The following is a 24,760-nucleotide window of genomic DNA, read 5'->3' as shown; positions in this document are numbered from 1 at the left end:
CTTTTTGAAGTGCATTAATCAAGCTGGGATAGTTGCAGTTAAATAGATCTTTGTAGCTTGCCGAAATATTAACGATCAGGTATTTAACCGCTTTAGGACACCATCTGAAGTTAAAATTCTGTGAGTTTATCTCAATATCTTCCTTTGCTAAATTTATATTCAGTGCATCTGTTTTTTCATTATTTGAAACCCTGAGAGTTTACCGAGTCTAACCAGTTCTTGAAATAGGTAAGGAAGGATAGCAAGATATCGTCTGCAAATTGCAAAATTTTATATGAGGTGCCCTCCACCTGAACTCCACCAATATCTGGGTTGGCCCTAATGCGAGATGCCAGGTTCTCAAAGGAGAAAGCAAAGAGGAGAGGTTACAGGGGGCATCCCTGCCTAGTTCCCCCTCTAATCGGAAACCTGTGTGAACAAGTACCTGTGCATTTTACTTTTACGGATGGTGAGGAGTATAGTGACAAGACTCCATGTAAGAGGTTGCCTGAGAAGCCACATTTTGTTGTAGCCTTTCATGCAGCCCCAGTCTAGTCGATTGCAGGCTTTTTCAGCATCCAACGACTAGTGGAGAGTCCCAACCTTTGTTCTTTAGGCGTGGGCTATTAAATCTATGGTTCTCCAAGTGTTGTTAGATGCCTGACGACCCGGGATGAACTCTACCTAGTCTGTGTGCACCAAAGAAGGGAGGGGATTGTTTAAACAAATAGCCAGTATTTTAGAAAATAATGTAATATCCATGTTGATTAAGGATATGGATTTATATCTCGTACAGCCCAGTTGATCTTTACCTTTATTTGAAATTAAGGAAATGGGAGGTTGCAACATATATATATTCAGTGTTCGACAAACCTATACATTTGCTCACCCCGGGCGAGTGGATTTAACATCGTGGCGAGCTCCTATTGGCCCAAGCAGCACACGTTTGGTACTAGGTGGCGAGTAGATTTTTTTGTTCGGCGAGTAGATTTTTTGGTGATTTGTCGACCATTGTATATATATATGAAAATTCTACGGGGTTCACATACTTTTTCTCGCCACTGTAGTTCAGAGTCTTAATGCCATTTTTAATGAGTTTTAAATCATCCATTGATTTCTGTAGCAGGTTTTAGCCCACCTCCAAAGCAGTGCAGATCTTTGCAACACTTTTCCTGTTTGTGATAATGTGTTGCCAATATTCCCAGCTGTTTGAGTTGTAAACTGTAACAATAGATAACGTTACCTAAGCTAAGTAATATCAGGATACACTGTTGTTGCTGAATACACAGACTGAAATATTGATTGAAATGGAAAGGCGGCCATTATGTTAGGCACACAATCAGGATTTTTACAGATTTCTAACAGGAGCACTAAACGATTGCCAGCTAAGGTAAGAATGTAGAATTACACATTGTCACATGCTTTACATATAAAAAGAAGGGGGGAAAGGGGGCATGTAGTATTGATGCTTTAAGGGTATTCAATATACTCTGTGTTGTTTTTGGAAGAAACCCCCCATTGACGTCACTAGGGATTTTCATCTGAAAACACACCGCACAGCTGCTTTAGGGTATATTGAGTTTACCCCCGAGTTGGCTGCTATATCCACTATCCATCCACATGGACGTTTGCAACGCAGGGCACTTTATCACCTGCAACATTCCACTGCACGTTGGAAAACCTCCATCCATCTAAATATGGCTTTCAGTTTAAAAAGAAAATATCTATTCATTAATTATTATACAGTAAAAAACAAACCTATAAAACGCTGCAAGAATAAGTGTGCACGTATATGCATCTCCGGAGCCATTTTAAAAAAAAGTTTATTATGAAAATGAGCAAATGGGTTTAACAGAACCAATATTGTGTTGCATATTAATAGCAGCAGAAAATAAAAGCTTGAAGCTGGATATCTTCCAGCAGCGCTATTCTAATAAAGTCTTTACACCAGACATTATAGTTTAACTGCGTGGCCGAAGTGGGATCCCAGCCACTCTTCAACTGCCTGCACCTTACAAAGAAAAAGGACACCCACTACACTTATCTGTAAGGAGTGCGGTAAGATCCAAAACCTTTATCCGTACTGGAAAATAAAAGCTGGAGCATTTAAAAAAATGCATAACATATATACCTTGGCTTCTGGCCGTTATTAGTAGTGTTCCTTCATTGTTGAAGTTACATTTACAATGTGCTAATGTGTTAATGATGTGCACCTCTGCATTAACCCTTTGGGGCCCCAAGACATAGCCAGCTCGGCATGGTATTGGGCACAGCAGGGGCCCCATGACATACTGACCTCCTCATGCCTTTAGAGTGCCCGTTTTCTAGGGGCGATTGTGTCCTGTGATCCTATGGAGCGCATGTCCCGCTTCCGGGTTAAGGGACGCCATGATCACTCTGACGCACTCTGGTTCCTCCGCCCCATGGAGCAACGAATTAAAGTAATGACACATTAAAGTGTCTTTAGAATTTTGTATTTACAATGATAATGGGCAGAAGGGACTGTAATGTGATATAGAATGGAAACATAATTTTACTATAAATGATACAGAGGTTGTCAGAAAAATTATCTGTTTATGATAACGTTTAAACATTTGACTGTAGGTAATAGGTAATAGGTAATAGGTTTTTAAGTATGTTCAATTCAATACGCACCATCTTAAATTAAAGGTGCAGTTCACTCCTGCCCACCTCTCCTTTATTTTTTTTCACATGGGGGTCCCCAGATTTGAACTGCATTCATTTCCAGCTCCATCTGGTTCCTGAGATACATACCTTATAGCTCGCATTAGTACTTCAGCATATTTAAACGCCAGGGCCAAGACGAAGCGATGACATTGCGGCTATCTATTGGCCTGTGTAACACGGGAGATTTAAACCTCTCTCTTGTTTCCACTACAGGGGACTGTACTGGCTCTATCTGTATGTATATTGGGTAGCAGGAGGTCACCGGATCTTAAATTAGTGTGGTTCAGCTCAGAGGATCAAGCAGGGAAGGACTGGTCCTTTAATATATTTGGTCAAATGACAGACTGAGGAATGGGCATCATACTATGGATCCTTATTCAATATGCTGTGAAGATGTCTGTCCTTAGCGCAAAAAAAAATGATTGAAATGTAATTGAGATTTTAGCTTTACCATCGATATAAGCCGCGTTATGTATATATTATTTCCAACATAGGATAATATGGGATATCTAAGTAAACAAAATTATAGTAAAATACTAGTGATGGCAATGGGGAAAAAAATATCCCTGCTCGGATATTCATCTTATTATCCATTGCTTAAAGATCAACAGTGTGTGTTGCCTAGCATTACAGCAGATGCAACAAATGGAAAATGAATGATCCATTGGGATCAGAGGCATCTTCAGGCATATAACAAATCCACTGGAAATAAGGTAAAGAGCCTTCAGTCGGGCCTAGAAAACTATACTGGGGATTTAAAGGGAATTACAGTCATTTCAGAGACAATGAAGGCAGATGCTGGTCAATAAGTTTTTTTAGGCAAGTGACAAAACAAACATCAGATATGTAAATTGGTCTTTGGATGTCTCCAGCAGTCTCTTTGTATTTACAATTATCATGGGCACAAGGGACTTCAATGCATTTTGCTGAACATCAACCAACTGCTGTCTTCATAATGCAGGTTAGGCGATGCAAGTACCTTATAAAAACGTGTAGTGTGGGAATCTCAAATACATTTTCACATGATATAATAAAAACACTTCTTCCTCAAGTTCCTCAGGTTTGTATAAAATGTGGAATTTTTTGTTTAATTTAGCTAGATACAAAATAAGTTATGGTGAGTAAAAAAAAAAAGTTACAAAATCCCTCCACTGATATAGTGCACAGAAAATCTAAATATCACTTGTGAGCACATTCACATGTCTCAGACAAGTGTGCAACCCTGTCTTTCCCCATTACCTCTTAACATACAGTACAATGCTTCCACTGCAGCCAGGGATTCTGGGTAATGACAAGCAAATGAGCACTCAGTGTATCACTTTTCGCTTCTTGTCCATTTAAGGTGGTCCCTATTTAATTCAGCCTTAACTTTACTGTTTAGAGGGGCTGCAGTGCCCTTTAATTTAGTACTGGATGCTGGTCGCTTCATAAAATATATTATATTTCGACTTTCTTTGTGATAAGTGTCCTTCGTCAATAGAAGATAATGGTCTGGATGTATCTACATTAACCCATCCCCCCCAAAATCAAAGTGAGTTTTTACAATTGCCAAACTGATTTCTAGACGTGCTGTGAGAGGCGTGTTGTGTTTCTGGATAGGAGTAGCTCAGTGGTAATACCACTGCCTTTCAAGTAGGTGGATCCTGTTCCATTCCCAGAGTCAGTTCTCATGGGGAGAGTTATTTAATCTCCATGTGTCTCAGGCATCAAAATAGGATTATACATCCTACGTGGCATGGACACATGTACTTGAACAGTTTTATATATACAGGTGGTCCTCGCTATCTGACTGTTCGTTATCCGTCGAACGGCTTATCCGACGCTGCACTTCGCTGAACACATTATCCAACATCGGAACAGTTTATCCAACACTCACCGCCGCGGATTAACATGGACCCGCAATCCGACGGTCCGCCATCTGCCGGTGGATTGCGGGTCGCATTCTGGCGGATAAGCTGGGTCCGCCTGTATAGTGCTGTATACACTGTCTGTGCCATCTAAAAAAATATTTAACCATTATTATTAATAAATGTAGTTCTAGTGCTTCCCACGACCCTACGGTTTAATCATAAATGGTGATCTCCTATTACACAATGACCTTTCAAGATTTGTTACTGCCTCTGCAGTATCGTCTCTTTTTATAGCAGCATTCCTGTCTAAAGATCACACAGAGTCTAGTGGTGATATGTATGCTCAAAAGCATGCTTACTTCTTGAGATATGCATCCTAAGAGCTCCTTGAGCAAACCATAGAATTCTGGGTCATCTATGGAATACCTACATGTTCCACCAGTGGTTTTCCGAAGTAAAGATACATCTTTGTCCAATAGAGAGCAAAACGTAAAAGGCATAGTAAGTGTTCCACTGGGGGTTGATTTTACGAACCCACCTCTCACTATGATTATACTTATTATACTTATACATTGATATTGATATATTTATTCTGCGGAAACACTCAAACTCCACCCCTACCACTGAATTTTTAATACTAGCTCTGACTACCGTTTACCTCCACTCTGGACTATCCTATTTAGTATTACATTGAAAAGTCAGGGTTTTAACCCTGTATTACTCAGTCTATCTCTCCCTCTTTTGTTCTATAGGTAGCCAGATCCAGTTCAGTGTCCTATACTGTTTTAATTCTCTGTGATTTTTGCCAGACACTTTATTTTACTTGATGTATTAACAGTAAAATGTTATCAGAGGTGTGCACTAAATACAGGAGTCCTTTGGACTTGTTCTCTTCAGAAGTCCACTTTTGCCAAATCAAGACTGGTAGAAACATTACAAAATATCGACAGTTTCAGCTCCCAAATGCAGACACACGTGAAGTCAGCATTGTAAAATTAACAAAGCAGTCAGCTGACGCTAAGCAGATGCCCCAATCTACATATTTTGCAATAATTTGTTTACACATTCTTATTGCAAAAAACTGGTGCCTTATTCTAAGATGCTTTCTCTGCAGCCGTAGCAAATATTCAGAATGCTCCATTAACTCAATTGGAGAAGTTAAACATAAATTTGCATCTCAAGCACACGTAGTAATGCCATAATTTATAATATTTTCATAGTGCAAAAGGGAGATTTTTCTATATGGCAGGCGAATACGCCACTGCATTGCATGGAGTTAGAAAGAGCTTCTACTTCCATCCTTCACAAGGGATCTGTTAACATGGATGTATTTCTTTTTTGTTCAAAGCTGATTGAAGTGCAGAAGAATATATGTTCCATGATATTGCTTTTATTGCTGATCAGAATATCACTGAGGCAGGAGTACGTACATTGGTAGAATTTAAAAGGCGTTTTAAGGTAGGAGGAGTGGTTTGTTAAGGTGTTGATTTCAAGCAAACAGGCTTGTAAGTTTCATTCCGGCTTCACCTACTGAAGCACATTCTGTGAGATCGTGCGAAAATTCACTATGCTCATGTTTACTAAGCAGTGTTATGCAATAAATCTCATTCCAGCACCAAAAGAAACTCCAGGATCCATTAAGTGAATAGTTATTAAAATGGGCCTGTATCTTCTGCTGCCTCAGATACCAAACATTCAATTGTAAGCTCTTTGGGAGAGGGACTAATTTTTCTACAATGTTCAGCAAGTGCAAAATAGAAGTATTAGCACTATATCTGCTATTGAAAGAGATTACACGTAATTTATATGGTAAAACAGCCATTACAATCAATACTAATTGTGTGAGTAATTGCTTAGAACATTTCACGTGTGCTACACACTTTTCTACTTGGGACAATAAAATCAAACCTTGTTTTTGCTACCGCTTACAATCCAATATTCCGTACCTTATACACAGAGAGATACAGGTAGCTTTCCAATAGGGAGCTGTCCGTGGTCTATAGTATTGCTACTTACCAGCTGTAGAACATCAGAAGAAACCATCTGCATGCAGCACATCGCGGTAGCCAAGGCACACACAATGGTTGAGATGATATTCAGAGCACACACGCTGAACAACAGGTCCTGTGAAAAGACACACCGCCAACCGTTAGGTTTTTATCTTGAAAATGCATGTGACAGGACTGCAAACAACTTTAATTGGTTTGATAATAACGGCTGTCACTTGCTATCTAGTCAGTGTGGGATTAATTAGTTTGCTCGGTATCATTTATTTAGAATGCAACCCTTTAGCTCATCCAGTATTTTAAAGGCTTGCAGTGCATATGGCATTGAATGGGTTAATTGTCTCACTAGCGTAAAGTGCCTTATTTACTTAGCAGTGCTAAGCTACCCAGCACCTCAAGTTTAAAGTGTGTCCATATCAGTACAGCCTGACACTATAAATTGTTCTGTTTATTATTATCCAAAATATTTACATCAGAAAACCAAAGCAGTATTTGTTCTGGGTACAACTGTTGAAAAATTGCAAAGCAGATTAGTACTGCAGATGCTACTTCAAGCTGCAGTTCAGTCTTTTTTTTTTTTTACTTCAATAGTTTCATGTGTGCAATCTCTAATTACCTAAAGAACTGTATAGCTGCAGGTCAATTCGTTCTCCATGTATTGATCGGCGAAATTTGGTGACATAATTAGTGAAGGGATCTGTTTTTCTTCTGCTTCTGTCTCTCAGTGGAAGCTCATGAATATTCATGAGCACTCCTGCACTGACATGTGCTAGAGGGAGGGCAGGGCTGACAAAGGCGTGTGCCAGAGCTTGTGATAGGACAAGAAGGGGCGGTGCCTTAGCAAATGGCTGTTAAAATAGAATACAAGAAAATTGGTCTTTCAAAGTTGTTTTTTTAAAAACAGAAAATGCTAAAAGTATTTTTTCTTACTACAGAACTGATTTATTAAAAAAAACACACATGCAGGATATTGACTGAACTGCAGCTTTCAACTACTTCAGGGGCGGGCAATAAATGTGAATCTTGATCAATTACTACACGTTGAAATCCTTAGGAAGGTATCAATTATTGAGAAACTGACTATATTTACAAAGTGGTGCTATTTAATAAGACACCTAACAGCACATTCAAGCTTATGGGATAGCACATAACAATGTTTTGGTTAAGCACCACACAATTACAAAATCAGGGGGTGCACCAATGCTTCATATTGTGGATCCCAAGTACAATACAAGTAATCTTGAGGAATAGCAGCGGGCATGCAAAGTCCAAAGAAGAAATTAAAATGTATTGCAGTTACATAGCTATGTCCTACACGTTTCAGTCCCAGATGTGGCCTATACCTGGCTGGGACTGAAACGCATAGGACATAACTATGTAACTACAATAAATGTTCATTTTTTTTTCCTTTGGACTTTGAGTGCCCGTTGCCTTTCTTCAAGATTACAGGATAGCACTGTGACATAGGGGCCCAGAGATCAGCATAAGTCCGGTCTCTGGCCCCTGTCTGATGGATATACAGGATTGCCCTGTACACCCATCTACCTGTGGTTCATGTGACCAGCATGTTATGTGTTAAACCCAGTAATGTACATGTGTAAACTGCAAGCATAAAAATGTGTTCTAAATCATAGCCAAGGCCTCTGGCCATGCAGAGTTGGGAAACTCTTTGTTCATCTCACATTTCTGGAGAAATGGCTATTGCTGGGACTGGAGGGTTGTGTACTCAGTCCTGGGAAACTGTGACTGATGGATGGGCCATTGTTCAGCTCAGACTCTGAGGCTTCCATCTCCAAAGGAGGTATCCAACTGCAACTGGACCCTGAGTTTTTAAGACCACACTGACTCAGGTCTCAGTGGTTCGTTGGTTTGAATTTCCAACAGTCATGGTTGGCCTATGTAGCTCGCTGTGCGATTGGCCCAAATAGCATCTGTGCTGTCATTGGTCCCACACACAGCATCCACTCTCTGATTTGTCACCGCCCTTTCTCCATGACTTCTTATGGAGACAGGAATCTAGGAAAGGGGCAGCCAACCTCTATTCCACAGATCATTCGTGGACTGGTGTGGAGATGGACTTATTTGTGTTCTCTGAGGTTCTGCCAGAGACACCCAAGATGAGGCTACATGCCTTTCTGAAGCGGGAGATTTACACTTGCATATGCTCAAACTTGCATCCAGTGCTGCCTGGATACCTTGGACATACTACTGAAGTGGAAGCTGCTCCGGGAATGTCATTTTGGTAGCACCGGACCCCTAAGGGATTGGGATTCCCTCTGTATTGTGCTGAAGTTTAAGTATAAGAAACTCTCTTATTGTGACACAACTCTCTGTTGTGATTTTGTGCTGCATCTGTTGGCTCCGGGTGAAATAAACACCCGTTTATTTGATCCGTGTGTCCTGTCTGGTACTTGACCCGTGACAGTGTCCTGGTCTCCTGTGCCAAGCACCTCTTGGTAAATATGGGCCTGTGTAATTAAATATAACCACAACAACAATTTTGTAGATCTGCTTTAACATTTTTATTTTATATAGTACCAAGTAACTGCAGTGCGGAGACAAATAAAAACAAATAAGCATGAGTGCATAATATATTAAAGTAAACTTAAAAGCTTAAAATCAAAACCCAGATCCACAAAGCACCATTAGGCTAATTAACCTCACAACATCACGTTAAGAGTAAAGAATATATGCACAAAGGAAAATAACAATGTTATATCATCTTTCCATTGAAAAGAGCATATCATTAACTATAAGTTATGTTGGTGATAATGTCATGCAGATTAAGCCTTATCATTGTATCGTTTATACACTGAAGTCAGTTAAGGTTAACACAGGGACTTAACTTTACATTAGTTACTGTAAGTCCTCCCTACACTTGCCGTTAATCCAATCTAGAGCCTGAAATAGGACTTTTGCAGTGTTTATGAGCGGTTAAGCACCATACCTCGCGATTGTGCGACTCAAGTAAATGAAGCAGAGGAAAATCGCACAGTTTTAGTCTGGAATAGAGTAACATCTAGATATGGTAAAGCGAGGCTCCAAAGCGTCCGGAATATATACAATCTCATATCAATAATACTAATTGAGACTCTGGAGTAGTGCTCTATTATGGAGTGGGTATAGTCCTGTATAATGAGTCAGATGATAATAAAGTATCTCCTGAAGCGAACCAACAAGATGAAAAATGAATCCACTTGCAGTTAACTCATTGGAAAAAAACGGAATTAATACTCGTATGAGGCAAACTCAAGTAATCAATTGTTGAATAAACTTTTTCTTACCCACTCCCGCTGATGTAGAAATCCAATGTTGAAAAATGAGAAGAACAGCGCACTGCCAAGGAGCCAGGTGGTTAAAAAATAATGACTTTATTAACACATAGACATCACCCAAGGGGGTAGTGCCACCCTCCTACACGTTTCGGACATGGAGGGTGGCACTAGCCCCTTGGGTGATGTTTATGTGTTAATAAATTCATTATTTTTTAACCACCTGGCTCCTTGGCAGTGCGCTGCTCTTCTCTTTTTTCAACATTGAAACGGAGTAACATCCTAACATAACGAGATGTTAAGCATATGCTAATGAAAAGTATTCAGTCCGATGCTAAATATAATTAGCATTTAAGATACCATAATACCACATCCGATCTTATTTTATTTTGTGTTGTTTCATGACTTCACAGAGCTTTGTGGATCTAGACCTGTGCACTAAATCACGGCATTATTTTAATAGTTGCAGCACTCCTTTCCGAACTCACTTTGCCTCCCATAATTTAGCCTGCAAAACCTTGTGTATTCCAGATCAAAGGTTGCAGGCATTCCACATACAGGCAGTCCTCGGTTATCCGACACAATGCGTTACTCAAAATGGCGTTGTAAAGCGAAACGTTGTAAAGCGAAACACGTTTTCCCACAGGAACACTGTTTAAATGAAAGGTTCCGTTCCTGAAGGCATTTTTAACACTAAAATACACCAAATATTTTATGCAGGCAATAAGATATGCAGCACACACATAAATTATATAGTGTATATACTGTATTATATATATAACATAATAAATAATATATTATATAGTATAATATAATATTATATAGTATAATATTAATATATATACGCTCTTACGACGCTTTGCAATGTTGTTTATGTGAATGTGTATATATATACACACATACACAACGTTGCAAAGCGTCGTAAGAGCGTTGGATAAGCCATTTTGGCGTTGTAAAAATGAATATAGGTTTGCATTGCATAGCGTTGGATAAGCCATTCGTTGTAAAGCGAAGCGTTGTAAAACGAGGACTGTCTGTAATGCTGTTTGCAGAATGCAGGTGTAACTCCAATGCTTTTGAATATACTGTACAGTGCAGGCGTAGTTGTTGTTTTTTTTAATAAGGAAACCCAATTGATCGTGCACTGTAATTGTCCGACCAGGGGAATATGCAAATAGACTTTGTTTCCACATACAAACTTCAGGACACAGTGGGGTCAATATGGGGTTAATATATCCATGCAAAGTTTTTTTACACTATGATTTTTGACAAATATTTCTCTGCTTCAAGTTTTTTGACATCTCAGATGTTTATGTCATTAGTGTATAGGAGACTATGTTGGATCCGTGCACAGAATGTAATACGTCTTATACAGTAATAGTAGGTGTGTGTGCCATCTAATCCCCTCCTAATACCTTGTATAGACCTTCTCAAACCATTCACTGATGCTAGCAGGTACAAAAAGTACAAAGTGATACATTGATGTTGAGATACACGTTCAAGCATGCCTCTCCCAGAAACAATTTAACATCAAAACTAATCTGATAAATAGCAGAAATGTCATCTTCCAAAGGACCAGATCAGCCAAGAAGGTATTTTAATAGAAATGTACAGATTTTATCAGTGAGACTCTATTGAAGTTTATGACACCGCTGAAACTAAAAGAAATCAGTGAGAATCAGAGAATTGACCAGATTATGGCGCCTATGTTAATAGCCTTAATAAAAAAAATAGCAACGGCCGTTTAATCCGCCAGTTTTTTGAGCGTTGCTATCACGGTCTTCAGAAAGCCTCGATTACCAGTGATAGCAAAATTCCCAAAACTGGCGAGTAGCCGTCGGCGTGTTGATCGCCTCTCTCAAAAGGCCAAATCCGGCAATTTGTTTTAGCTGCAGAGAGAGCGGCCTGTCCCTGCGCAAGTCTCTGCCGAAATTTTTATTTTAAATCACATTTTTAATACTAGTGTAGATGAGCAGGGGTCTCCAGAACAGCACCACTTTGGTTTCAGGTCCAGGGACCCCCTGGTTCCTGAGATACAAGCCTCATTATGGGGTGCCGGTATATCCTATGCATTTTATTTTCACGGTCACGTGACGGTGGGATTTAAATGCATTGGAGATACCGGCACCCCATAACAGGGCCTGTATCTCGGGAACCAGGGGGTCCCTGGACCAGAAATCAACGCGGTTCTGCTCCGGAGACCCCCTGCTCATCTACACTAGTATTAAAAGTGTATATTAAGCCAGCTTCATTACCTTAGCAGCTAGCCGCTAAGGCAATGAATGGGTTAAACACCAATAGCCTTTTCTTGGGGCAGAGTGGGTGGATGCAGGGGGTAGTAGTCCCAGGGTGGGTGGTTAGGCCTGGCTGGAAGGTTTGCGAAAGGAGTTAACCCCTTCACCACCGTAGCGGTGGGAACTGCTATGGTAATGAAGGAGTTAACCAGTCCAGCTACCCCCCGGAAGGCCTAAACACCCACCCTTTGGGCTACTACCCCTCACCCAATATCTCTACACCCAAGAAACAATAATAAACACAACAACCCTACTACCCACCTCCTCTACGCCCAACAACACCCCACAACACATACAGTACATTAATGGGCAAAATAACTATTATCCAGATATGGATAATAGATCATTTGCCCATTATAAAATCAAACATTAGCCAGCCAGCATAAATAAAGTAAATAAACCTATCTACTTATCCCTGCCATCATGAAGGGTGTCCTCGTCAGCATACTCCAGGTCCTCCGATGCCATCAAGAATACAAGAAAAAAATACAATCTAATGGCCCCTAACCCCTTAATCACCTTAGCGGTTAATAACCGCTATAGTAATTAAGGGGTTAACCCATCCTCCCCCGCTACCCACCCGGGATGCCTAACCAGCTACCCCGGGACCACTATACCTTACTGTACCCATTGATTTGCACAGTGGTATATCATACCCATATAATATGGACATGATAAGCCACTATAGCAGTCAATGGTAAACCTAATAAAGTATGAAGGCCAAAAATACACAATAATAAAATATATACAAGCACCTAAACACCACAATTCAAGAAATAAAATAACTAGCCAACCAATCAATTAAAGAACTAAAACCACTAGCCAACAAAACAATTAATACATTTAAATCAGTAGCCAACACAACAAAGAATTCATTGAAACCAGTAGCCAACAATACAAAGAATTAATTTAAACCAGTAGCCAACAAAACAAAGAATGAATTTAAACCAGTAGCCAATCAATTAATTAATTAATTAAAACCAGTAGCCAACAAAACAAATAATACATGTAAAACTCTAACCAATCCTAAAATGTAATAAAAACAAGCCATCCAAATTCAAAACAATTTTATCAAACAGTAAACAGAAATCGAAAAAATAGTAATCAATAGAAAACAAGCATTTGCCAAAACAAGCATTGGCTGTCACTGTATTTATCTGCACCATAACGGGGCACAGATTAATACATTATCAGTCAATGGGCAAGCAAATACATACAAATAAATAAATACAATAAAAAAACCTGCAAAAAGACATTTACATACATTCAATATTTTACTTACCTTTAGAAGTCTTCACCCTCGGACTCCCGGCGTATCTGGAAGCTCTCGACTCGCGACGTCATCACCCACAATCCAACGCCATCCACCTTGAAGACCAGCATCAGATAAAAAAAAATCTTTCTTTTATCTTCTATCACAGTCTTCAATCTTCATCTGTAATTATTTTCTTCTTTTCTTTAATGTTCTTTCTTCATCAGTCAATCCAAATTTCCCCATGGTAAATCCAAACGGATGTTACCACGTCGATTTCTTCCGCTAAAATGAGACGTACAGGCCTTATATAGGGCCTGTGACGTCACATTTTTGAGTCAGATGATACAGCTCCAATAAGATTGTACGCTGTATCATGTGCCCACCTCCTTTTTTTTAAAGGATGTGACGTCATCTCCAAGGGAGGTACGCCACATCTTTAAAACCGCATGGCTATATCACATGGTATTAAAGCCAAAGGGATTGAAGACAATCCCATTGGTTGCTGTACCATGCGATAGGTTACAATAATTCAAAAGGATGTGACATAACTTTAAGAGATGATGTCACATCCTTTTCAACTAATCAATGGGTAGAGGGTGGGTATAGTTGGTCCGGGGTGGGTGGTTAGGCCTCCCGGGTGGGTAGCGGGGGATGGTGGGATAAGGGCCATTAAGGGCCATTAGAGTGTATTTTTCTGGAATTCGTGCTTGCATCGGAGGACATGGACCTGCAGTATGCTGATGAGGATGCCCTTCATGATGGCAGGGGTAAGTAGAAAGGTTCATTCACTTTATTTATGCTAAAGTGTAAAAGATCTACGGCGCTCCCCTGTCACACTTAATAAAGTATATTATACAGACGTGCGTAAGAGCCTAAAAACAAACAAAAATGGTATACTGGCCCTTTAGAACTGCAGCTCAACCTTTAAGAGATCCTTCCTTGATCTCCACAAACACAAATTTGTTATCGAGATTGTGAGCGCATAAAAGAAGATAAGATAAGATAAATACTTCGTATATATAATCCACTACGTGAAACAAGCATAACACAGGGGATGGGTATTGGATAATCAAAAATGGCTGTGCCAATTCTTACTCACACGGGCAAGTGTGAGCCAATCTTGTCAAGGTATCTTTTGTAGAGATCCACTTCAAGGGATGGTGCTGAAACTGATGTGCAGGTTCCTGAACTTACATGCACAGTACAGCACTTCCGGCATCCGTCTCCGTCGCAATGACTCATGCGGGGACTCCCTTGCTGCCGCGTCCGGTCGCAGGGGCTGCAAATGAGTTCTTCTTTATTTATGCTGGCTGGCTATTGTTTAATTTTATAATGGGCAAATGCACTATGATCCATATGTGGATAATAGTAATTTTGCCCATTACTGTACAGTATGTGTGTGTGTGTGTGTGTGTGTGTGTGTGGGGGGGGTTGTTGGGGGTATAGGAGGTGGGTAGTAGGGTTGTTGTGTTTTAAAATATTTATTGTGGGTGGCGAAGATGGTTGAAGTTGGTATTTGGCCCTTGGTGCTACACACCTACCGGGTGTGCAGCGGGAGGGTTTAACCACTTCATTACCTTAGCGGTATTAACCACTTAGGTAATGAAGGGGTTTACTCCACTCACAACCCCCCCACAAGGCCTAAACACCCACCAAGGGCCAAATACCACCTTCATCCACCCCTGCTATTAATGGGTATCAGCTCTGGAGACCCCCGGCATGAATCTGATGCAGGAAAAATGCATTTTGTTTTTTAAGTCCTGTCTCGCCGCCTTATAGGAAGGTTCCCACTACCTTCACGCCAACTTTTGAGAGGAAATCGCCATTCTAGAGCCTTGATTAGCCCTGATAACCTACTCGAGGCTACTAGAATTGTACGAATGGGAAAACCTGTCGATAAGTGGCTTATTGTGGCTCGACGGGCGATTTGGGGGATAAAAAAAATGCAAATAAAGGCTTTTAATCGGCCACTTATCGAGGCTTACTGAATAGCAGTAGGCCTTTTTGGCGAAGAGGCCTCGATAAGTGGCTTATCGAGGCTTATAGCATAAGCCCCTATGTCTAAAAGAGCAACATACACTGTACTTCAGTACATTCTGTTAGCCTGTTATGAGTGACCTGCTAAGACCATACTACAGTATATTTCAACATGAAGGAAAATACTGGGAAAAGGGCCATCCTTAACTCAGCCAGCTCCGTTACTGCTTGCCAATCAGAGAAGAAAGTTACGTTGAATACAGGAGTGGAGGCAGTGGGCACACCTGTGTTTCATGTAGTGAAAAGTAATTGCTTGGCAATGGAGAAAAAAAAAACAATTAGCATGTCACTTTTAATGTATAAAGAAAGAAACATAATTATTAGTAAAGATCAAAATAATCTACTTTAAGTGTTATGTTTACTGTTTCCATGGTGACCTACAATATGTCATGGTATAAGTCTCAACATATTTTACACGCTGCTGTGTTCAGCTGTAACATTCTGATCTGTTGCTGTTCCTTATTCCTTTGCACTTTGGGCATCTTAGGCCCCTATAGTTCTTTACATCCCCACTAGGAAGTCACTAGAGTTTCACCTGGCCTCTTTCAAATCCACTGTGTCACATGGTTAGGTGGTGGGTATAACTGATTTGATTGTTACAATGTTTAGTTGCTCTTGAGAAAGGCCCATGCATGTGTCCAAACGACGAGCTATTAAATTCACCTTTGCTGCAGATTGGAGTGCCTGTTCTCACTTTGATTTGTGTAATACTTTTTGGACAGTATGCACACTAGCTTAGATTAATTGTGCTTTTTGGTGAGTGCCTTGACCTTGACTTTCTCCTATTTGACGTGCTCCCATTGAGCATTTCAATGCAGGTGCACCAACCCCCTCTCTACCCCCTCTTCTTTGGGTGGTGACACCTAGCCCCCTATAATTTGATTAATCAACATTGTCAAGCCAACCACCACTTTTCCCCTTCTCCAGCATATGGAACCATTTGCCACCAGATTTGGGCAATTGTCGAACCGAGCTGAAAATGTCATACTTGCTGATGCTAGCAAGATTCTTTTCAAAGAGGCTTTTTAAGATACGCTTGGCTCTGCTAAACCAATAGAGCTGTACCACGAACTACTACAACTTAAGAGACATAAAGTTGATCTATATTTACACGGAGTAATGCTTTCGGAGTATCACAAGGAGTGGAGAATACAGAGGGACTTCAGAATTCAAAACATCCCTACGATTGGCCGATCTAATCCTGACTTCTTGACTGCTGACAATCCAGTGGCGACCACTGGTGTGGGGTCTTCAATAAGTGCTCTCTTGATCTGTTCCTGCTGGTAGTGGAGGACATAGATAAAGAATTAACTGGCGTGCAGACTGAGATTTCTACTTTGAATTTGAAAAAAGTGCCACACTCAACTTACACTACTCTGAATTGGCGGAACGATTACATTGACAAGCATAGAGAAGACCTTAAAGTATTTAAAAGAGCTAAATTAGATAAAGTAACAAAAGACTATAAGGAAAACCATGTACTGTATACTGGTGACTTCAGTGACAGCAAGAACCAGGACAACAGTGACGATTCAATAGACGCCATAGAAATACCACTGAATTTAGCCCGATGGCGAGTGACAGTGATTCAAACTATACTGACTTGCAATACACTAATACTGGTCCAAGATAATTTTTTTTAGATAAAGGCAGATGAGGCAACAGAAGGGGACACATCCGCGCCCAAGACCAGGCAACAGAGAGGGTCACGGCAAACACAAGCTCACAACGGCCTCAGACACTACACCAAAACCGTAGTATATAATCTTTTATCCCGAAAGGTCTATATTTTATTGCAACATTTAAGCAAACTGCATTTGATACTGAAATTGAACTCTATAAAATGCATCATAACTTCAGAATCAAGGACAAAGCTTCTATTCACTTGGGAGTATTTCAAGTGAAATCCTATGCAATTAATTCACATCTCCGTTAGTTAAGCATTTCTCCCAGCCCCAAACACATAGAATGAAATAAGCAGATATAAGCAGTCTCTTAATAATGAAAGTCTTATCTGTTAGCTGCTGTAGAGTAAACTTCCTTGCTCTCCTGGAACCGCACCCATGCGTGCACAGAAAATCAGCATCCAGGTTTAGAAGTCTTATTTGGTGTCTTGCAATCAGCTATGCTGGGCAGAGCTCAAGACCCGTTAGCTCCAGAGATGTGTGTTCTCTTGGTCAGTCTCTCCTGGGAGACTCAAGAACACTGCTCTGTCTCTCCAAAGGTCAGCTCTCATTCAGAGCTAAGGAGTCACTTCATGTCTCAAAGGCAGGCTTTTTCTACCACCTGTAATCAGGCAGGTGGTGTTAGTTAATTTGCTACCAGCAGTTAACCACCACACTGCTGGATTAGAGGCACATTTGTGAACAGGGATAAGTCCCCTGTTACAGTGATAATAATTAAAAATCCGCAAACCGTGAATCGCCCTTTTTGTGGTTGATCCGCGGACCAAAGGAACCGCCGATCCGCTGTGGATCCAAATCCACCCAAAATATTCACCCATCTTTACGAATACCCATACTTGTCCGATTTGTTTTAAAGGCACAAGTTATCTTGTTGTAACCTATTAAAATAGTTAGCATAGTTTTAACGTTACACATATCGCTGCCAGCTGTTTCATATGTTTTTATGTGTCTTCCCTTTATACTGTGATAGCAGCACTGTCAAGGAAATCTCAACGAGTTATACTAGGCCCATATTCCCTAAAGAGTGCTAACCTTGAGTACATCTAAACTCCCATTCAATTGAATGGGATTTAGGGTGTGCTAAAGCGTAACACCCTTTAGTGAATATGGGGCATAGTGAGTTCCTGTTCGCCACTGTAGCTCATTTCAAATGGTAGCCGCAGGTGTGATTTCCACCCAATCTTCAGGTGTGTCTTCATACGGTGTGGTTATGGGCAGGGATAGACAACACTTTTTCTCTACTTTGGCCTAAATGTTAGGAGATACCTTCTCTGCTGGGATCCCTAAAATAATGGGATTATTTTCCATTTACAGGAAATTCTGCTATTCTATATACTGTGATTAATGTGATCTTAGCATCTGATCACGACATTTTTGCAAATTTTATTGCGACAGTGGTTAACCCAAGTGCACATCAGATTTGTAGACTGGAAGAGCAGATCTGTGGATCAGGCTGGATTCTTGGTGAGTACATTTAAAAGAAGCCTTAGGGGCTTAGTTAGTTCATTTCAAAGATATCATGAAACAATTTGCTGCGAAGGAATTATACAACCCTCTGAAGGGTTAGAAAGCTGAAACTGCACTGTACTGTTCAGCCTCATGATGTACTTTGCCGATGATAAATCCTTGCTTCACTGCACCTTACATTTTCCCTGTGAGCTGCATGCAGGAAAGCTTTAGTGACAATAACATTTTAGTTTTATGTCATACCGATGCAGTGCATAGTGCATTATGTCAATGGAAGTTTCCATGAGATAGTGTTCTGATTGGCACTACTGCAGTTCAATAAATAACCCTCATTGTCTTATACATGAGAAGGGAAAAGATAAGCACCCAAACACATGTCAATGTAAAATTGGGTTTTTGTGAGTCCATATTTAAAAAAAAAAAAAATGTTTTGCTATATACAATAGTTTTATATATCACCCTTGCTTGCTTTATTCAATGTAACATCGCCGGAAGGAGATATCAGTATCTTGAAAGCTCGCACAAATAAAAGCATTTAGTTAGCCATAGAACGGTATCGTCTATTCATTTTTTATTTTATATATATATATATATATATATATATATATATATACAGCTGAACACATATAAACTATACACAAAAATATAATTTGTGATTGTAATCAGAATTACTTTTGTTTCTTACAGAACGAAAAAAGGATTTCAACCGGTTTTGCACCGGCATCATAAGAGAACAGTCAGGGACGTTTTAAAGCCGCATTTCCCATTCAAAAGATTTGCCATTATAACGTGGTGCTCGGGGGCCACAGAATGAGGCCGCGTTATAACCGGGATCGCGATTTTTAAAAAAAAAATGCCCGCCACGATCAGGGATTCCGCGTCCACCGGAGGGGGAGAGCTTGCATTACTCTCCCAGCTTTCCCTAAAGCTGGCGTAGCAGCGGCAGCCCCCCCCCCCCACCCACACGCAGCATTACCCAGCATCTGCAGCAGCTGATCTGTGTGCTGTGCAGAGAAGCTGTGAGTCTGCGAGAGGGGGTGGGGGGTGGTGGGTAGAATCTCACAGAGTCAGGAGTCAGCTCGTTTCTCTCCTCACCCCCAGCAGAAGTACAGGGAGGGAGGGAGAGGTGTGTGTGTATATATGTGTGTGTGTAACAGTGACAGACTGAGGGGACAGTGTGTGTGTGTGTGTGTGTGTGTGTGTGTGTGTGTGTGTGTGTGTGTGTGTTTGTGTGTCTGGACATTCCTCTCGGCAAATCCTTGCAGTGTGCCAAACAAGAAAAACAGGTGTCACACTCACCGCGTTATACAGTAAGTGGATCCGCATTATAGCGAATCGAGCTATAACGGGGTTGAGCTATATATATATATATATATATATATATATATATATATATATTTATATATATATATGTATATATATATATCCATATATATGAAATTACATATCTTCTGTTCACTGTCTTAACCAAGTGTTTGCCAACAGTGTAGTGTTTATAATTCCACTTTCTAGTTTACAAGGATCAATCTAATTTCATTCATGGGAAGCAGCAAAGTGAGAGCAACACCGTAAATCCATACTGTATATGCAGAAAAAACATTCAATAGCCACGTAAGTGTGATTTCGATTTCATTTGGCTGTGCCCTGTAAACAGCTTGCTTGCAATTGTACTCTATAATATTTATAATATACATAATATCTATATTGTTTGCATCTCTTAGGATGGCTATACAAGCTTTAATTCCCCCTTTTACCATCAATATTTGCTTTGGTAATGGGACCTCTTAGACAGATGGTGAGAGATCATCCTATTAGAGAGAGGATAAGTGTCAGGATCGCCACCAGGCTCCGCCCCAGCACGCGTCACGCGGCTGTACCTCTGACATTCACAGACCGTTATCGGTGCGCATGCAGCTGCGCAATGCTTCATCCGCGGAGGCGCGCTCCCGCAGTATCACCACAGCACCCACTTTGCGTCGCACTCCTCGTACACGCGCACGCCGCTCGCCAACGAACACTAGCAGCATCAGCTGTGTTACACCAGTAGTCAATCCTGCACTACCCTATCGGCTCGTGGCTTATGTGTGAGGTCATCATCTGCTAGTTCCTGATTGGTGCTTCCCCTTTAAATACCTTCCTGTTTCACTTTCACTTTGCTGGACATAAACACTGTTGTGCTGTGCTTGCTGCATCTTGGATCTTGTCTGTTCCTATGCCTTGCCTGACTCGTGTTGTGACCCCTGCTTGTACCTGGACCTGTCTCTTCTCTACTCCTGGACTTCGGCTTGTTATTGGACCCCCACTCTCTCCTCTCCTTGATCACGGCTTTGGATTACGGCGATTCTTCTCTCTCCAACCCCGGATCATGGCAAGTACCACGGCTTCCCCGAACTCTCCTGCCCCGACCCAGCTCCACGACTCCGACAACGCATTCCGGACCTGGATACGTGGTTCTAGGGCGGCGGTTATATACATCCCCACCTCAGCCCCGCGGTCTAGTCCTGTTTGTGGTGAGCGCAGCGTGACAATAAGGCTAATACACACACAGAATCGTATTTTATGCAAATTATTCAATAATATTAAGCAACAGTAGTATATTTTCTGCTTAAATCCATATAATAATAATTACTGCAATTTTTCTTAGCACAAGATTCACATTAGTTACTTAATATCAACACATTTGCCTATAATCAAGAAATTAAAACCCTCTTTCCTTTTTTCGATGGACTTTAAATCAAAGTCAATATCCTCCTATCATTAATTTCCTTCTGTTACAGGTTTCAAAGAGGCAAGTTACAATGCCAGTGCCTAACTGTTAAGATATTTCATAGTTTGTTGTGATACCTTTAAATGGACGAACAAATCAATCGTACAAGATTTGTTTCTGAATAAGCTTTTGCAGAGGTCTCTGCATTAGGTGTGATCTCTAAAGTGGAGATGAGAGGTTTAAATACATAGCGCATGAGGTTTAAATACAGGGGTATCCATCTATGAATGAGGTGTTCAGAAGATTAGCATACTGCACAGGGCCACAGACAGATTGTCCGGGGCCCAGGACTAGACTTACGGCTGAGCCCCCTTCACCTGTCAGTGGTTTGGCGAGCCCCCCCATTTCAACCTCATGAGCCCCCCCTATCCCACCTCTTCCCATGTATTTTTCTCCCCTCCGTCTCCCCTCTCACTCTCCTCCCCTCCATCAACGGCCCATTCCTCTTTACAGAACTGCTTCAACTCAGTGATATTTGACTAGGCCATTCTAAAACACGCAATTTCTTCTTCTGCAACCATTCTTTTGTAGATCTGCTTGTATGTTTAGGATCATTGTTTGGCTACATGACCCAGTTTTGCTTCAGCTTCAACTCATGGACAGATGGCCTGACATTCTCCTGTAGAATCTTCTCATATAATGCAGAAATCAGGGTTGTGTCAATGATGAAGAAAACAAACAAAAAATATCGGCCCACGCGTTTCACACCAAATAGTGCTTTCTTAAGGAGAAATCTCCTCACACACGTATCCCACCAATCCTCCACTGTTTCCTTCAACTTGCCTGTGATTGGAGTGACGCACTCAGGCAATACTGGTTAATTTTTTTGCACTACACGCAGAACGAGCGTTGTGCCCGAGGGAGAGACGGTGTTAGGTGTGAGAGACGGAGGCAGTTTTGCTCCACACTGCATACCGCATTGGACACAGGGCAAGACCACAAAGACCAGGCTACGTTGTGAAGGTTGTGTAGATAAAGGTAAAAGACAGGCGCTACTTGTCAGATGAAACCAATAAATAATAAGTGGAAAAGTGATTGAGAGAAATGGGTGACCCAACCCCTTGCTCAAACCTCACTGGTGGGACCTGTTTCACGGGTTCCAAGGATTAAGTATTGCTCAAAACATCCAGGGGGAGCATAAGGGAAGATAAGAGAACAAAATATATATATAAGTGCAGATGTTATGTGATTAGATGAGTATTTCAGCAGTGTCTTGGCTCGTATGGCTATTCTACTCACAGGAGCAAGGTATATTCAAAGCAGTTGGCAAATTGGGTTGCCACCCTTGAAGATGTCTATGATCTGTGCCCCCCAGGCGATGATCCGACAGCGGTATGTGTATAGAGAGAGGGAGAGACTACATAGTGCGATCAGTATGAAAAAAGTTTATATATAGAAAACACAATAAAAATGCGCACTTACAATTTGCACAAAGATAAAAAGCATGTATCACATAATGTGAATGGAGGGTGTCCCAAAACAGCTCACCGCCTCCTTCTGGTCAGTCTGCTGGCTTGTGTCCTGGACCGGAGCTTCCTTCTGCGCGCCCGTCTGCAAGGTGTGACGTCACTGCATTCAGAGCTGGTTTCTACGGATCCTCTCCAAGACCAAAATTGGTCCGCAGGTATAACTCTACGCGTTTCGCCCAGCTACCAAACTGTTTCTCGGCTTCGTCAGGACGAAGTTATACCTGCGGACCAATTTTGGTCTTGGAGAGGATCCGTAGAAACCAGCTCTGAATGCAGTGACGTCACACCTTGCAGACGGGCGCGCAGAAGGAAGCTCCGGTCCAGGACACAGAGCCGCGGAAGCCAGCAGACTGACCAGAAGGAGGCGGTGAGCTGTTTCGGGACACCCTCCATTCACATTATGTGATACATGCTTTTTATCTTTGTGCAAATTGTAAGTGCGCATTTTTATTGTGTTTTCTATATATAAACTTTTTTCATACTGATCGCACTATGTAGTCTCTCCCTCTCTCTATACACATACCGCTGTCGGATCATCGCCTGGGGGGCACAGATCATAGACATCTTCAAGGGTGGCAACCCAATTTGCCAACTGCTTTGAATATACCTTGCTCCTGTGAGTAGAATAGCCATACGAGCCAAGACACTGCTGAAATACTCATCTAATCACATAACGTCTGCACTTATATATATATTTTGTTCTCTTATCTTCCCTTATGCTCCCCCTGGATGTTTTGAGCAATACGTTGTGAAGGTAACATATTTACTTTTCCTTAAGTACTGTACCTGGCAAATTGGTGTTCATACCCTTATAGTGTCTTTTTGATTTTCTCTGCCCTCGATTATTTGGATTTGTGATACAGCATTTTTGATCCAATAGTACTTATGCCAGTGGTGTACCCATAATTAACATATTACAGTTGCTTTCCTTGAGCTTTTACTCAGCTTGTTTTGCTTTGTGTCAATGATGGCCATCCAGGTCCTCAGGCAGCAAAGTAGCCCAAAACCATCACATTCCCACCCCCATGCTTGATTGTTGGGATGAGCATCTCCCCTTTTTCAAACGCAGTGTTTGTTTTTTGCCAAACATAACATTTCTCTTTGACTCATATGTCAAAAGAACATTGTTCCAGAAGTCTTGTGGATCATCTATGTGCTATTTGGTGGACTTCAGACCGTGCAGCAATGTTCTTTTTAGAGAGCAGTGGTTTCCTCCTGGCTATGCGGCCATGAACTCCATTCTTGTTCAGTCTTTTTCTGATAGTTAAATCATGAACACTCACATTAGCCAAGCCGACAGTTGCCAGCAGATCCTGGGATGTTACTCTGGGGTTCTTTGTGACGTCCTGGATGATTTGCAGGTTTGTTCTTAGAGAGAATCTGGTAGGACAAACGCTCCTGGGTAGAGTGACTGTGATCTTGAACTTTTTCCATTTGTAGACTTTACAAGTCTGACAGTGGATTGGTGGAGCCCCAAATCCTTAGAAATGGTTTCCTAACCCTTCCGAGACGGATGAGCATCAAAAACGGCTTTTCTTGTGTCCTCAGAGACTACTTTTGATCGTGGCATGACGTTTTTACACACACTTGTATGCTGTTTGTTTCAAAAGACATGGAATTGGCCAATATAAACCCTATTGGATATTTAAGAAAAGACTGGGTTTGATTCAAGAAGGTTATCATGGAAAAACTACGGAATTTCTGTAGTTATCATTGGGGTTCACAAACTTTTCTCGCCACTGTACAATGCTGCAGCCTTTTATAGAATAAGCAACAGACCTTGAATTGGGGGTGAGCAGGGGGGCAATACAAGCACAAGTCTTAAAACGTATACATTCATTTAAATATATCTGTTCCAAAATATGTATGTATGTATGTATGTCTTTATTTGTATAGCGCCATAAAATGTACATAGCGCTTCACAGTAGTAATACATGTCATATAAATAACAAATATAAATAACACATCATGGGAATAAGTGCTTCAGACAT

General features: G+C 41.0%; 1 protein-coding gene across 1 annotated transcript in view; it reads right to left on the bottom strand.

The window, feature by feature from the left end:
- ENTREP2 (endosomal transmembrane epsin interactor 2) overlaps positions 1-24,760 on the bottom strand; it is a 526,354-nt gene that overhangs the window by 74,379 nt on the left and 427,215 nt on the right. Inside the window, exon 5 of the mRNA XM_075575857.1 lies at positions 6,534-6,641. Within this exon, the coding sequence (XP_075431972.1) occupies positions 6,534-6,641 (108 nt within the window). The remainder of the gene's footprint in view (positions 1-6,533; positions 6,642-24,760) is intronic.

This window comes from Ascaphus truei, chromosome 18, assembly GCF_040206685.1.
Source record: "Ascaphus truei isolate aAscTru1 chromosome 18, aAscTru1.hap1, whole genome shotgun sequence".
Lineage (NCBI taxonomy): Eukaryota > Metazoa > Chordata > Amphibia > Anura > Ascaphidae > Ascaphus > Ascaphus truei.
Note: the sequence above shows the minus strand (reverse complement) of the source record. Positions and strands in the feature narration are given on the sequence as shown.